The 17,330-nt window shown below is 34.5% G+C and overlaps 1 protein-coding gene across 4 annotated transcripts in view; it reads right to left on the bottom strand.

The window, feature by feature from the left end:
* Positions 1–921: 921 nt before the first annotated feature.
* xylb (xylulokinase homolog (H. influenzae)) overlaps positions 922–17,330 on the bottom strand; it is a 43,144-nt gene continuing 26,735 nt past the window's right edge. For 3 of the 4 annotated variants that reach the window (XR_010893775.1, XR_010893776.1, XR_010893777.1), the window contains 5 exons: positions 14,466–14,560; positions 8,080–8,404; positions 6,021–6,099; positions 3,158–3,208; positions 922–1,102 (listed from right to left, as the gene is read on the bottom strand). Coding sequence is in view for 1 of the 4 variants with exons in the window: in XM_067377979.1 (XP_067234080.1) it covers positions 8,348–8,404; positions 14,466–14,560 (152 nt within the window). In the remaining 3 variants the exon portion in view is untranslated. Of the gene's footprint in view, positions 1,103–3,157; positions 3,209–6,020; positions 6,100–7,814; positions 8,405–14,465; positions 14,561–17,330 lie in introns of those variants that run through there. The other variant, XM_067377979.1, reaches the window with a different exon arrangement.

The following is a 17,330-nucleotide window of genomic DNA, read 5'->3' as shown; positions in this document are numbered from 1 at the left end:
TCTCAGCAGGTCAGCGATCTGTGCAATTCTTACCATCTTTAAGGTCACACATCTCTGGACTTTTGGAAGTAGGATTAGTGTCTAAGTCCACTAAAGGAGGGAGAGTGTTTTCACATTTGACTCTGGAATTGCCTTGTTCAGTCTCAGACTCACTCTGCCATAAAATAAAAACAGACCCAATTGAGTCACTACAGTAGTTTTCATCCAGTTAGAGTCTATATGAAATTAACGTGAGTCTGAAAACACCTGAGCAGCAGAAGAAAGTTCTTTTGCTCTCTGGTTCTTGTTTAGGAGACACAGTTGAGATGTTAAAGAATCTCATGCAGGATTTTTCTCTCCTATGGGAAAAGCTCACTTAATAATCCTGGAAAGCGCTTTTTCTCGTTCTCTTCCACTTCAAAGATGAAGTTCGTGGACGCGCTCTGAATTCCTGTCATGAATCTGTGCTTTTCTGCATTGTTTACAGCAGCCGAGCGGATGAATCTCCCTCAAGACGCCGTCTGCAATTTAAAGCATGCCTTCATGCAGTCTGTTTCATTCTTCTGTTACATCTCACTCGCTTTTCCTGCCGCTCTCTCGGGTCATTCCTGCTATTCAAAGCCCTGAATAATATTTTACACTCTGTAACTTTAAACATGAATTAATTAAAGGAAGCAAAGGGTTTGATGAATAAATCCGCTCTGGTCAAGATCACACACTTAATTACATGTGCAGTAAGTACAACGAGATGGAGTTTCATTCATGTACTGTAAAAAAATAAGTCATGTTTTTCCATTACTTACAGGTTGACCAATCACAACAGACTGGGCCGTCTGACCAAATCAGTGTGTGTGTGTTTATTTAACACCATACAATATTGATGCTCAGCAGCAGAAATGCACATGAGACGTTGGTGCATAAGTGTTCACCCCCTCCAGAGACGAGACAGCGGCAGGTGAGGGAAGATGGATCCGTTTGCCAGGACTTTCCACATCAGCGGGTATCTGGGACACGGACGGCTGCGTCATCATCATAGATGTCACTTCTCACTTCCATACATTCTTCTAATCCGGCAGTAAAACAGAGCCATAGGTGAGAATAAAAGAGCCGAATCAATGATCACCTGAGGGGGAATCACAGGGAACATGTGACACGGGGTGAGAGTGAGGCTTCATCTGCATCTGAAAAACTCACACTAGAAAGTCAGTTTCAAAGGTGAGTAATTGGTTTAGTGTTAGTGTTTCACAGGGTCCAATCGAAACTGAATTCACTGCAGATTCTCAAACTCGAGAGAAGGACGGTAAGCGAAGCAGAGGAACAGGAGTTTCAGCAGTTCTGGAGTGAGAGCGTTTCTCTCTGCTGCATTATTCCTCAAACTGACACAATGACAATACAATGTGCGGCGTCAGCGCGGCGGCTGACAGTGATTTATCCAGAATGGCACACTGCCTCGTCTCCGGCACGCCTGACATGCTAATGCGTCGGAATAAAATCAAACCTGACACTTTAATTGATCAGGGAATGTATAATTGGGAAATGCAAAGATGGGCTTTATTTTCTGCAACACTTACATACTGTATACTGTACTGTATAGGGCATCAAACTGCTTTACCAGTGGAACAAGAGGATATTTCTTGAAAACGCAAAAGGCATTTTGTCCAAATGTGTATATTTCAATCACTTTTAGGAAACTTAAATAACCTTATTTCTCATTTAAGTACCAGAACACCTTGTTTGTTTGTTTAACGACAGTTTGGAAAAGCTACCAACTTTACTTCTGAAGTATGCATTACTGTGTGTTCGGGTTATTATAGTTGATTAACCCATAAAAAAACTTTTGTTACTTGAAATAAAATAAAACTTACCTGAAATGAAATAAACATTTTATTTCAGCTAGTTGCCAAAGCAACTTGATGAACAAAAATAACTCAAACTGAAATTAAAATGATTTAAAATTATAAAAAAATATACATAAACAAACTAAAATAAAAAATAAAATAAAAATCAAAAAAATTTCACTAAAACCGAAATAAAATGAATTAAAACTACAAAATATATTTAAAAAAAACACAACAAAATTACTAAAACTTTAACTAAAATTTAAATGAAATGGTAAAATATAAAAATAAAATCCAAATTCACTAAAACTGAAATAAAAAAATATAAAAACCATAAAGACGAATTTTAAAAAAACTAATAATAATGACAAAAAAAACAAACAATTACTCAAATTTTAACTACAATTTAAATTTAAACAGAAAATATAAAAATCTAAACTAATTAAAAATATTAATAACTATAATAGTATCCAAATGATATTAAAATAAGTGTGTTTTGTTTATGTGTAGTACACTGTATCCCACAATGCACTGTGCTTGACCTTTCTAGAGCGATTAAAAAATTGGGTTTGATATAATTTTTACATATAATCTATCATATTATCTTCATCAGGCTGCCAAAAGTCAATATATTCTTCAAAATCAGATTAATAATGCAAAAAAAATTACAAGACACCACTCACTAAATGCAAACTATTGCATGAAATCAAAATGTATTTATTAACTTAAAATCTAGAATTCATCAGTGCATGTTATTCTGAAGAAAAACACTCTACATTTTCCTCTCATCTGTTTCTGTCAAAAGTAAATCACTTGAATAGCACTTCATGTTGACTTCAAATCATAAACGCAGAGATATTATGATATTTGTACTCCCTAAAATCTGATGTGAAGTCAGACCTCTTAAATTAGCAACAGAAGCGTGTGTGTACATTAATTAGGAAGCATATTAATTAGCTGAAATGAATCTGACAGGGAAAGCTGCGAAACGTAACGAGATGAAGTCATTTCTCACAATAAAGCAGCAGATTTTCCAGCAGCTTGACGGATCGAAATGAAATATAACTCACTAATGAGCCATTGGCAGGAGCGAAGAGCAGATTAAACTACTTCCTGCGGCAAGAGGAAGTGATCGCGCTCGTCTCAACATACCCTGTGCTGGATGTTAAACATGCTGAGCGGCCAGTGGAGAACAACACTGAACTCTGATTGGTTAAAGGTCAGTTTTCTGCTTCAGATCACAGATTTAAACATGCTTGTATTTGTGAAAGGTCAGCCAGAAGAAAACAACAAACAAGATAAAAATAAAATGTGTTTTCAGGGGAAAGAGCGAGACTTACATTTGAGAGCGCAGATGTGGACGTCACAGGATATGATGATGCCTTATGAATCTGCTTGGATATTATTCATAAATATTAATTAGTTTTATCACATCATCAGCAGTTACAGCCAAATTCTGACCTGAATCAACATCAGGAAATACAAACAGATACAAAACACTTTAAACTGTAAATTTGAGGATGTACCATTTACGATTCTGCTTAAAACAAGAAAACATATATGGCAAAAAATTAATTGTTTCTTGTTTTAAGTATGAAATTCACCTTATTTAATATATATAAGTACTGCATTGTAATAAAATGCTGTAAAAAACAACCACATTTTGACAGTAAAACACTCTTTTCCGTTAAAACAGTAATATGCCGCTGAAAACAATGCATTCTGGGTAATATTTTTAGTTTTCGAGAAAGTAGCCTACTGCAATATAACTGTGAATTAACAGCGCTCAAAGTCAACACTTCGATTCACTATTCCCTACATTATTTCATTAATATAGTAAATATAATAAAAACAAACGAGTGAATTCAGATACTGATGAACGCCTGCTGTTAACAAGCAGAATCACTGAAGGAAAGAGAAACAACAAGAACAGAAAAAATTAAATCCACTGAAGTTATAAGAAGACATTAAATCCCTCTTAAGATCTGATTAAACAACTCCACAAACAGCATATATATAAGTTAAAAAACAAACTAAACAAAAATTAGAAATGTTGCCTCTGCAATAAACTGAAATAAGTTTTGAAACACTAAATTTTTTAACTGGAAATAAGTACCACACTAACTAAAATAAAAATGAATTAGACATAAATAGCAATAATAATAATAATAAAAAAAAGAATACAATGACAAAAACACATGAAAACTAAAATATAAAAGAACTATAATAAAATTAAAATAACACTAATTCACTGTTCTTTGTTGTATCATTGTAATTATTTGTGAAATTTACTAGCGATTTCTGAGTGAAAATAGTTTGAAAGCAATGTTTTCCCAGCGATGTGTTGCTGGCGCTCGTTAACATGCAGCTGCTTCCGTTCATTATCATGTCCATCTAGTGTCTTCACAGTCTAAAATCACCCTCCGCTCCAGAAAAACAGCTCCTCGCTCTCACAGACATTAAAGCCAGAGGAGCTCAGCGTGAAGCTTTTTATTTGCAGATTGACTTGGACACGGCCAACAGCATCAATAAACTCAATCAGAGGTTTTCCATCAGCGGAAGACGAGCGGGTCAAAACCATCAGACAAATAACAGGGTTTGAAAACTGTGATGGAGAAGATCCACGACAGCTTTACAACGTGCAAAGAGAAAATCGCCAACACTTCACATACACGATATAGCAAATCCCATTGATTATATCGTCCCAAAATGTAACTATTATTGCACGGCTCTTTATATAGAGTTGGATAGATAAGTATGTCCAGCTTTATCCACATACTATATAGCAAATCTCAACTGCTTGGTTCTTTATATCATCACAAAATGTAATTATATTAACACACAGATCTAATCTGAGATTAAACACAGAAACTCCTACAGTATTATTAGATATATTATGAATAATAAATATAACACATACACTACCACTCAAACGTTTGGGGTTAGATTTTTTTCTTTAAAGAATTTCATATTTTTATTCAGCAAAAATGCATTAAATTGATCTAAAATGACAGGAAAGACATTTATAATGTAACAAATGTTTTATATTTATTTCTAAACACTAAAAAAAAATAAAAATGCTGGGTTAAAAACAACCCAAGTTGGGTTAAATGTTTGCCTAACCTGCTGGGTAGTTTTATTTAACTCAACTATTGTTTAAAATGACTATATGTCTGGTTTAAAATGAACCCAAAATAGGTTGGAAGTTAAAAATCAGACACATAATTACTAGAGGATACAATAATAATTAAAAGGTGAACATTTATTAATAAGCAATTTAATAAATAATAAATATTATTTATAAAACTTATTAATAAATGTTAATTTCCAACATATTTTGGGTTCATTTTAAGCAAGAAATACTGTCATTTTTAAACAATAGTTGAGTTAAATAAAACTACCCAGCACATTGAGTCAAACATTTAACCCAACCACTGGGTCAGAACAACCCAAACAGCGTTAATGTTGTAAAATTAATCAATTATGAAACAATTTTAGCTGTAAAGCAGCTCTACAGAAGAAAATAGTGTCATTATTCAGATCAAGTCTGGCAAAGGATAAATATCAAAATGCTTTCAAATCACCAGCACAATTTAAGTAACTGATCAAAAAACATATTTTTGCTATTAGACTAAATGCAAATACTGTAATATTGCACTTTAGATACTTTCAATGCATTTTTGCTGCACTTTATTCCCTAAACAGTTAAGTACAAACTCCGCTTCTCACGATTTCATTGGTCAATCACACTGCTGATCACAATCACACTCAGAAAATAAGGTAATTGCAACGTAAAATCTCACAACTTGTACTTTATAACTCTTAATTCTGACTTCTTTTCTCATAATTGTGAGATATAAACTCGCTATTGAATTGTAAGATATAACGCTGCAATTATTTTTATTATTTAAGCCATAAATTGCCTATAAAATACCAAAACAAACCTTGAACTTAGTAGCACATTGAGCATCCATGATGTTTCTGAACTATTCTTGACCGCTGACTAATGAAATCGGCTGTTTGTTTGGATCTGCTCATTATTAATGGAGATGCTTTAGATGTTTTGAGCACAGGTCTGAGTGACAGTGCACCAGCATTAATCTGTGTGTAAACGCTGAAACCTTCAGCAGATCTCTGAGGCCCTAAACGCAGCGGGACGGTCTGTGATTAGAGCGATTCGGGTTTGACCCCTGTTGAACTGACCATCTGTGTCCCTCCACTCATCTCAGGACTGACCGCCACCGCTGCGCCGCTTATGGCTTCTGCTTCACAGGATATTCATCTGCAGACATAAACACATAATTAAACTAATGATCCTCATAACTGCAGGAAAACAACTACTGAACTATTCTAACAATGCAAACAGACAAATCCAGCTAACTAAAATGTGTTCTAAGAATGTGCAAACATTCCATTTTATCATCTTCAGACATTACTGGAATGTTACATTTGAATGAACATTCCGAAACAAGTAGTAACATTTAAAAACTTTAAACAAACATCTAACTGAAGTGTTTAAAGAAAAAAAGTTCCATTAAACAATGAATAAATGATGTTTTGAGAATGAACATTTCTTTCATCTTTCTGGATGTTTGTTCATAACTTTGAGAGAACCTTGCCAGAACGTTCCTGGTTAACTGTGAATCTTCTTAATACAAACATGCACATAAAAGAACGAAAAAGAAGTAGATGATTTGAGGACACGCGTCGCTCCTCTACACCTGCTCTGAAGCTGAAACAGAAGCACAAGAGTCTCTGTGTCGTTCAGCGTCTCGGCGTGGAAGCCTTTGATCCCGGATCTTCAGACGGATGGATTTGTCACTATTGCTTTGCATCTTTGAAGTTCAGCATCTTTGTTCGAGCGGCTGTTTTACATGAATATATGCCAGTGTACGAGACGAGAAATCACAGCAGCTCTGGGTCTCGAAAGTCTCTGTCCGACTCATTTGACTCCAAATTTATAAGGAAAAGATTCACTGTTTGTGGAGTGTTGTTGTCATGCCGTCATTTTACGCCAAACGAGGATCAATTCAACACAAAAGATGAACATGACGGCACATGCTAGTGGATGAGTTGAATCAACATAAATTTATCCACTAACCGTTGAGAAATGTCTAAAACTTCTTCCTGAGTCTCTCCATCAGTGTCGACATTTTGGCTGCGTGAGATTCTCCAGCTTTGTTGTTGTTGAGCAGTTAAAGCTCCGCCCTCTTCTGGAAAGCGGAGCTCATTTGCATTTAAAGGGACACACACAAAAACAGTGTGTTTTTGCTCAAACCCAAATTTGACAAGCTAATAAATGATCTGTGGGGGATTTTGAGCTGAAACTTCACAGACACATTCTGGGGACACCAGAGACTTATGTTACATCTTGTGAAAGGCGCATTATAGGTCGACTTTAATTAAAGAAGAATACTGAGAAGATAAAGAGAAACTCACTGCTCTTGAAAATTCAGCTTTGATCACAGGAATAAATTACATTTTACAATATATTCACAACAAAAACAGCTATTTTAAATTGTAAAAATTTTTCAAATTTTTGATCAATAAAGAAAACTTGTTTAAAAAAACCAAAATTTTGAACACTACATTATCAAAAGACAGATATTAAGACAAAATTCCATGTGCAAAGCAAGCTATCTGCATTTGCTCAGTCAATAGAGTCCACTTTTCCCAAATCCATCCTGAAAATGAATAAAATACAGGAAAACGCATAGCTGGTGCACTGAACATCAGATCTGAACCGTCACCGAGGCCTTGAGGAACAATATTTCAGTGTGTAAAGTGTTTTCTGACAGACTGATTCAGTATCCGGCGTTTATCTTCAGCAGCTCAGGTGGGAAAAACAGGAGATCTGAATATCTCCACTTTGACCACTGAAGGTCACAGATGTGCAAAAATCACAGCAGAATACACACAACGGCTCATTCAGACACAGTGAATCAATGTTAAAGTCAGCATGAAATCATTATTTTAAAGGAATATTGCAGTGTTTATTCGAAATGATTTAGCGGTGCACATCATTATCGTTTTAAATTCATGTTCCTCGTAATCTTGAATCAGAATAACTTCCCCTCGCTCTTCCATCACTTCTCTGATGATGACCTGTCACTCAAATGAGATCCACCAATAGCAGACCACTACCATCCAATCAATTCCCCACAGACAAAATCAAGCCCCGCCCTACATTTATTCTTGTTTGCAAAGCCGTTTCACTCGGATAAATGTCACAATAGGGAAGAAAAAATGAGCACAACTTCACCTTTAATGCGTTTTATCAGATGTTCCTCCAAACTGCAATATGAGACTATAAATCCAAACACAAAAGAACAAATTTAAACAGACTTTTATTATGAAATTAGGTCCCTTTACAGAAATTCTGCTACTTTGTCATGAACATGTGGGTCTGATCACATGATTCACATGTTTAAAGTGTTGATGCATTAGGTCCTGGCTTCAAAGGAGTGATCTGTAGATGTGTGGTGGATTAATATTGTGCAGTAATAAGTGTTTGTTCACAGCAGATTGAGTTATTTCAGAAGTTCATCCTCCAGCGCAGCGTATCTGAGCAGCAGCGGCGCATAAACCTGCAAACACGAGAAAAACACGTCAATTATCTGCACTTTCAATATTACAAAACAAAAGATTAATGTGTTTTTTCTCATGCACTTCGGTCCCCATCTCTCTCTGTCATTTATATGACGGCTAAGGTTAAGAACCGTGATGACGTCACATTCAGCTCATATTTCTGTGATATATAATGCACAGAAATATAATAAGGTTTTGTCATGTATTAGATTTGACTACCGCATCTTCAGTTGTCCTTGAGGAGTTTATTTCAACCGGATGCTGACATTCATGTGTCTGGATATTTACTCATTTGCAACTGTGGCAAAGTTATAATCCATATAAGGGTCTTCATCATGACATGAAATCAGCATCTTTTACCACGGTAAAAACTCTCTAACACAGACTTGAGTGGATTATTAGTGGAGTGCTGGTGGCAAAGGCATTATTATAAAAACACCAATATTAATAAATAATTAAATAAATAATGTTATTATTGCTTTTATTAATTAAATTAATAATTAATAATGAATTCATTATTATTATTATTATTACTTTATAATAATAATAATTATTTTATAATTAATTTTTTTAATGATTATCTATTAGTATTATTAGTTTTTTTATAATATTATATCTATGTTTAATGATTATTTCATTATAATAATTATTATTATCATTATTATATGTAATAATTATTATTATAAAATTTATTTTTTAATGATTATTATGTATTATTGTTTCATTATTTATATATATATATATATATATATATATATATATATATATATATATATATATATATATATATAAAATTTATTAATTATATTTATTATTATAATTTTTATAAGTATTTCAGTTTTATTATGATTTATTATTATACTTTTTAAAATTACTATTATAAGTTGAATGATTATTTATTTTAATTATTATTTTATAACAATAATAATAATTATTATATTTATGTTTCATTATCATTATTTATAATTAGACAAATAATAATTGTATAATTATATAATATAAATTATATATTTTATAATAATGATAATAATAATTATCATATACATGTTATATTTATTATTATAATTTTTATAATTATTTCAGTTTTATTATGACTTATAATAGTAATTTTAAAAAGTATAATAATAAGTTGAATGATTATTTACTGTAATTATTATTTTATTACAAAAATAATAATTATTATATTTATGTTTCATTATTATTTATAATTGGACAAATAATAGTTGTATAATTATATAATATAAATTTTATAATAATGATAATAATTATCATATGCCTGTTATTTATCACATTTAAGATTATTTATCATACATTTTTTTAATTATTATTGTATTTTACTTACAATGACAACTATTATTATATTTGTTTAATTTTTTTGCTAATATTATTATTTCATTTATTTATTGACATTTTATTGACACTTTGAGCATTGAATGAAATATAAACTGATTCATAAATCGACATTTCAGCTCTTCTGCCATGTATGAAGCCTGCAGTGCCGTCTATATCAACTCTCTCTACAGTGATTCTGCAGACTTTATATCCACTAAAGTGTGAACTGGGATCAATACTTGACACGTGCAACTACTGGTAATAAAATAATAATCAGGATTTATGAATTCATCAGATGATGTTGAAGATGACGGCTGGTCATCTCGTCCCCTCAGGGTGGGTTTGTTAGATGTTTTCTCCCTCGGAAAATTGCTTTCCGGCCCTTGACATGATCCATCGATTTTGCGTGAGGCAGCAGCGGCTCATCCGGAGAGAAATGTGCAGCACGTAACATTTCAACAGCATACTTAATATGACTTCAGCTGAGGATGAAGAGGTTTGTGTGAGAAACGGGCCAATAAAGAAGTTTGATGGACGACTGCAACTGATGCACAAGCAAAACAGACACGACATTACCGAGTCAGCAAAAACTCAAAAGATTACAGCGCAGAATCAATGCTTCTATGATTTACTTTCATATGAGCAAACAATGGACTAAAACTGATTCAAACTGCACAGAATGGCTCTTGTGAATCGATTCAGTTCAACGTCATCATACAACAAAGATGTAAATCCAGCTCTTCTTAAAGGGAATGAGATACATGAACGATATTAGAGATATAATCAGCTGCTCATTTGAATATGTAGTTAATGTCGCCGCTTCAGGTCAGAGCGAATTATTACGGTTATAATAATCCAGAGCCCTAGGCATGACACACACTAATATAATCAAAATCACATCTCTAATTCATGTCCCATAATCCAGCGGCACACGCTACGTGACACATGTGACGACGGACGGGTTCAGAGTCTGAATCATGATAAATAATGCAACTGTAGATCACAGCGGAGCAGAGCCTCAAGAGGAATCACACGTGTGTGTGTTGATTTAGTGTTCCTTCAATGAATGAGTGACTCTCCAGGTGTCTCTGTGCGTCTGCAGACTGAACAGGCCGTCAGAGCGCTGGACGAGGGCGTATGATTCACTTCAGACGCCACATTTCTGTGGAGGCCCATTTTGGTCACATACACGACAAAATCATCTCTACATATGGCCCCTCTCTAAATGGGGTTAAAGTAACACTGAAGCAGAGTTAAAGTTAATGAGATAATTAAGCGATGAATTAAGTGATGATTGAGTGTTAGTGATGAACACCTGCTGTTAACAAGCAGAATCAATGAAGAAAAGAGAAACACAAGAACTACAACTGACTTCAGCCACAGTCATAGATGAAATCAACTGAAGATAAAAGACATTATGTATCTCAAGATCTCAGCAGAGGACGAGTTTCTTTTCTTCAGTGATTCTGCTTGTTAACAGCAGGTGTTCATCACTAATGCTCATTCATCAATTAATTCCTTAATAATCTCATTAACTTTAATTCTGTTTCGGTGTTACTTTTTAGAGAGGGACCATTGGTGATTTTGCTGTGTAGGGAAAATGCTTTGGTAAATTCATTATTAAGAGTTTAAGGGTACGTTTACATGACAACAATATACTAAAAATGGAACACTTTTTCTTTTGAGTTTTTTAAAACTTTTCACATACAGACATCAAAACGACCTTGTTCACACGGATCTGCGAAACAACCATTAGTTGGCGCTGTCAATTTCTAAAGAAACACTACACGCCTATAGACTGAATACATAATACACATGCATATGACGTCACCACTTTTGCAAATTCTCGTTTTTGTAATTTACATGGAGACGATAACAGTATCGTTTTCAAAAGGCCCCCAAAAACACAGTTGTAATGTAAATGAATGGACAAAACGCATAAAGTTTTTAGTTTTTAATTGAAAATGGTGTGTATACAGACCCTAAAAAGTCATAATTATGAGTTAAAAAGTCAAAATTATAAGAAAAAAAAGGTCAAAATGAGATAAAAAGTGTCAAAAATAGAACATACTGTCATAATTATGATAAAAAGTCAAAATGATGACATACTATGCCATAATTTATGACATAAAAAGTCAATTATGAGATTAAAAATGAGAAAAGTAAAATAAAGCATCATTTTGACTTTTTATGCCACAATTTCAACTTTTTCTATCATCATTTTGACTTTTTTTCATAATTATGACTTTTTATTTCATAATTATGACCAAATATGAGTCAAAATAAGACATACTAAGTCATAATTATGATAAAAATAAGTCAATTTCTCATAATAGTCAATTATGAGAAAAGTTAAATTAAGGATTTAATTACTTTTTGTCATAATTTTGACTTTTTCTATCATAATTTTTCATTATCACTTTTAAATAATTATGACAGTATAAATAATGATATTGATTAAAAGTCAATGAGAAAAGTTGAAATAATTCCATACTTTTTAAAAACTTGTCATAATTTCAACTTTTTCGTCACAATTTTGACTTTTTATATCCTAATTTTGACTTTTTTGTCTCCTGATCATGCTTTAGTATGTCATAATTGTGTCATTTTGTCACCAAAGCATGATTTTTTTACGTGGTGGAAAAGGGCTTCCATACACTTTTCATGTGCACATGCTAACACAGATACGTGTTGAAACAAAACTTTAGAGTTGGACGTTAATGGAATAATTGATCTAAAAATTATAATTCTGCCCATTTACTTACTTCAGATCCATATCTCTTTATTTCATCTGTGTTGAGCTCCAAACAAGAACAGAACAGCACGACTCTCACACTATATTGTTAGTCTTCTGAAGTCGAAGCCTTTCAGTGGATAATGACTTCAGTTTCACTGTTTTACTCGTGGAATATAGCAGGTCATATATAGATGAATTTATAATCCTGGTTGGAGCCCTGGAACATTCTGCTGAACATCTCCTTTTGTGTTCTGCAGAAGTCAAGTCATATGATCTCTAACACAAACTACATATTCACCCTTCAGCAACAGCATTCAGAAGAAAAAACAGATCATAATGTTTCCCGTTGAGCCGTCAAAGCCAAACTCATGCATAATAATAAGGTTTAAGTATGAACGTTACCCTGTCACCTCATTCACAGAGCATGATGGGAATTTTTGTTCAATTTGCCTTCTGCTAAATGGAGCTGTCAATCTTGTAGCTGTAATCGGGGAGGAAGTTAAAACGCTCCTGACAAGTAAACTGGACCACCAAACAACAAAATATAATATAAACGGCTCATAATAATAAATCATGCTTACTCTAACATATTCATATCCAGAAACATAAAGCAAAATAGATGGAAATTTCCATAAAAAAAGTTAATTGTACTATGAAACATATTCTAACTTCCAAAACTCAAAACTTCCTCTACTTTCTCTGTTATTAAATAGAATAACTAATTCTAACAGAACTATTTAAATAATATAATTCTAATACAATCAGTTGAATAAGATAATTATAATAAAATTATTTAAATATAATTATAATAAGCATATTAAAATAAATACATATATAAATAAATTAAATAATTTAAAAGATTAATTGAAATGCATTTATTTAAATGAAATTAAATACATTTAAATGTAATAAATATATAAATAAAATATTTAAATAAAAAAAAATATTTAAATGCAATTCAACTAATTACATTTTAAATTAAATAAAATAAATAAATTTAAATGAATTAAATAAATAAGTTTAAATTCAATGAATCAATAATTTAATAAATAAACAAACTAGTTTCAACAAAAATAAATATAAAGAAAAGACTTTTGAGAAATGAAGAATAGTGACACCTGAATCCACATCTGGGTTAAAAGCAAAATATCAAGCATAAAAGAATTAGTCCATACTCATTTATGTCAGGAATTAGGAGAAAAAGCATTAAAAAAAATTATATGAGGGTGAACTTCAATATTCATATTCCTGAGGTCTGCTGTTCAGAACCACGTTAACATGACATAAATGCATTGCTCTTATATTTTCCATCAAGTATGTGTGTATTATTCTCATTCTGCAGGTTCATGGGGTCTAATAGTGTTCGTAAAGCTTTAAATGATCCAGCGCTCGATGAAAGAGGCCTTGTCTAAAGTCAGCAGCGTTTGGCTCATCCCGGACTGACCCTGCTGAATAGGCAGAGAGGCTGGCATGTAATTTCCTACACAATCCGTCTCTCCAATCTGGAAGAAGCATTTAATGAAGACGCAGTGACTCATAAAGCAGAGTTCAGCAGGTAAAAACGCAGAAGAGACGCATTGCGTTCAGCAGCGTGAAAAGGTCAGAACGACTGCAGTTTCACTAATATCAGTCAGGTCTGAATCAACTAACAGCAGATATTTCCTGTCGGGTCTCAACAATAAGGAGACGCTGTTACTACATCATACACGTGGATTTAAAGAGATCCTATTATGTTTTTCAACAAGTAATGTTGCTGTTTGAGCATGAAAAAGCTCTGCAAAAGTCCCAGTTCTTCTCTATATCAGTGTTTCTGACAGACTGAGAAGAGAGGAGCTACAACAATAGAGAATATGAGGAAAATAATCAACATTCAGGCAGGAAAACCTGTTCTAGGAGAGCCCAAAATCTAGACTTTGAAAAAGTGTGAATCATATTCAAGAGATGATCTCAGATTGTGAAGTGTCCTGGAGTGAGTGAGTTTGTGTTTTTACCTCCTGAGCTCCTTGTTTGGGTCTCACGGCCAGCTGCGGATCCGGAGCGCTTCTGAGTGTCTCTGTGAAAGATGCTCCTGTTTCTGCCACCAGGCCTGGAGGAAGACATTACAGTTATTTTTAGTCACTGTTACTTAACATACATGATGAAACACAGATGGAATGAAGTACAGTGTGCTACATATTAAAAAATAGTTTTTTGTGTGTTTTATAAAGAGTTTTAGGGAGTAGTATAAATCACAATCCAAAACTAATTTTATGGAATAGAGCAGCTCAGGGAAAAAAAAAAAAAAAAACTAAATAAATGAATAAACTTTTATTGTGCTTTTTGTCCTTTTTAGAGATTTTAAATTACAATCCAATTTCCATTTTATAGAATAGAACAGCTCAGACAAATAAAACTAACATAGTTTTTTTGTCCTTTTTAGATATAAATGACTATGAATATAACTATAAATTACATCCTATTTTTATTTTATTGAATGGAGCAGCTCAGACAAATAAAACCAACAAACCAACCAACCCAACCACCCAACTAAACAACCCAACCAACCACACCAACCCACCAACCAATCAACCAAACCAAACCAAACCAACCAACCCACCCACCAATCCACCCACAAACTAATCCACCAACCAAACCAACCCACTTACCCACCCACCCAATCAAACCAAACCAACCAACCAACCAAACCAACTCAACCCACCAAACCAATCCACCAACCAAACCAAATAACCAACCCACCAACCAAACCAACTCACCAACCAAACTACCCAACCAACCTAACCAACTCACCAACCAAACCACCCAACCAACCTAACCAACCCACCAACCAACCATCCAACCAATCCACCAACCAAACCAATCCACCAACCAAACCAACTCACCAACCAAACCACCCAATCAACCAACCTAACCAACCCACCAACCAACCAATCCACCAACCAACCAAACCAAACAACCATCCAATCCACTAACCCACCCAACCAACCAAATCACCAACCAACCAATCCACCAACCAAACCAACTCACCAACCAAACCACCCAATCAACCAACCTAACCAACCCACCAACCCACCATCCATCCAATCCACCAACCAAACCAACTCACCAACCAAACCACCCAATCAACCAACCTAACCAACCCACCAACCAACCAATCCACCATCCATCCAACCCACCAACCAATCCACCATCCACCCAATCAACCAACCTAACCAACCCACCAACCAACCAACCAACCAATCCACCAAACAAACCAACTCACCAACCAATCCACCCAATCAACCAACCAACCTAACCAACCCACCCCCCAACCAACCAACCAACCAACCAAACTAAACAACCATCCAATCCACTAACCCACCCAACCAACCAAATCACCAACCAACCAATCCACCAACCAAACCAACTCACCAACCAAACCACCCAATCAACCAACCTAACCAACCCACCAACCCACCATCCATCCAATCCACCAACCAAACCAACTCACCAACCAAACCACCCAATCAACCAACCTAACCAACCCACCAACCAACCAATCCACCATCCATCCAACCCACCAACCAATCCACCATCCACCCAATCAACCAACCTAACCAACCCACCAACCAACCAACCAACCAACCAATCCACCAACCATCCAATCCACCAAACAAACCAACTCACCAACTCACCAACTTAGCCACCCACCCAACCCACCCCACCACCATACCAACCCACCAACGAATCAACCAACCAACCAATCCACCAACCAAACAAACCAAACAACAAACCAACCCAACCAACCAAACTTTTATGGTGCTTTTTTTCCTTTTTAGATATTTTAACTATAAATAACAATCCAAAATTCATTTCATGGAATAGAGTGGCTCAGAAAAATAAAACTATCTGTCTAACTAACTAACCTTTTATGTTGTTTTTTTTGTCCTTTTCAGTGATTCTAACTATAAATCACATCTTATTTTCATTTCATGGAATAAAGCAGCTCAGACAAATGAAAGATTGTGAGACTGTGAGATGTTCAACTAGGTAAAAATCAACTTTCAGATCAACAGTGATATTCATCTGATGTCTTAACTTCTACACAATGCTTAAATGAATCTCGGCTGTATGACTGTAAATCAAACTGCAGTGAAATACAGTCCAGCCACAGTGGCCGTGTCTCACATTCATTCTGGTACTGAAAAGGAGCAGAATAATGAGAAGAAGCCACTGAAGGCCAGCATGAGAAGATACTGCGACTAAATTTGAAAGACTTATTGAACCGAGCAATTTCCTTATGAGAGAATGCAATGAAACGTATCCACAGGAGACGGTCGTCCATATGATGTCATGTGATATTAGAGGCATTGCTTTGCCTTATTAAAACAGAGACAAAAGCAAACAGACTCAAAATATGGTACTGGCAAGGCTTACAAAGCATCGCTCTGGCATCGCTGACCTTTCGTAGGAGTGGACGTCTCTATCGACATAATAGGCATGAACTCACTCAGACAGCGACGGACGGCCCGTGTGTGAAAAGATGCTATAGTGTGTTACGATTTCTCAGAAGTTGCTTCATCTTGTGTGAAAGACTAATGAGGCTCTAAAGCAACTACAGCAAAGTTTCTCTTTCAGCTCGCAGCCGTTGCATCATCCTCCGAGGCACCGTACGTCTCTCAGTGATCAATAATGTCTGGATTACAGTGTCGAGATGGCCATTTGACTCTCATATGTCAGATAGATTTCTGATATTTTATCTTGACAGACAAGCTTCAAACACAATCATATGAATAAAACAATATAAATGTAATATGCATTTTGAAGGTCTGAGGATTATGAGTGATTGGTTGCATGATTTCCGTGGCGATATATTTTGT

Source organism: Chanodichthys erythropterus, chromosome 23 (genome assembly GCF_024489055.1).
Source record: "Chanodichthys erythropterus isolate Z2021 chromosome 23, ASM2448905v1, whole genome shotgun sequence".
NCBI lineage: Eukaryota > Metazoa > Chordata > Actinopteri > Cypriniformes > Xenocyprididae > Chanodichthys > Chanodichthys erythropterus.
The sequence above is the reverse complement of the archived record's forward strand: the minus strand, read 5'-3'. Positions and strand labels throughout refer to the sequence as shown.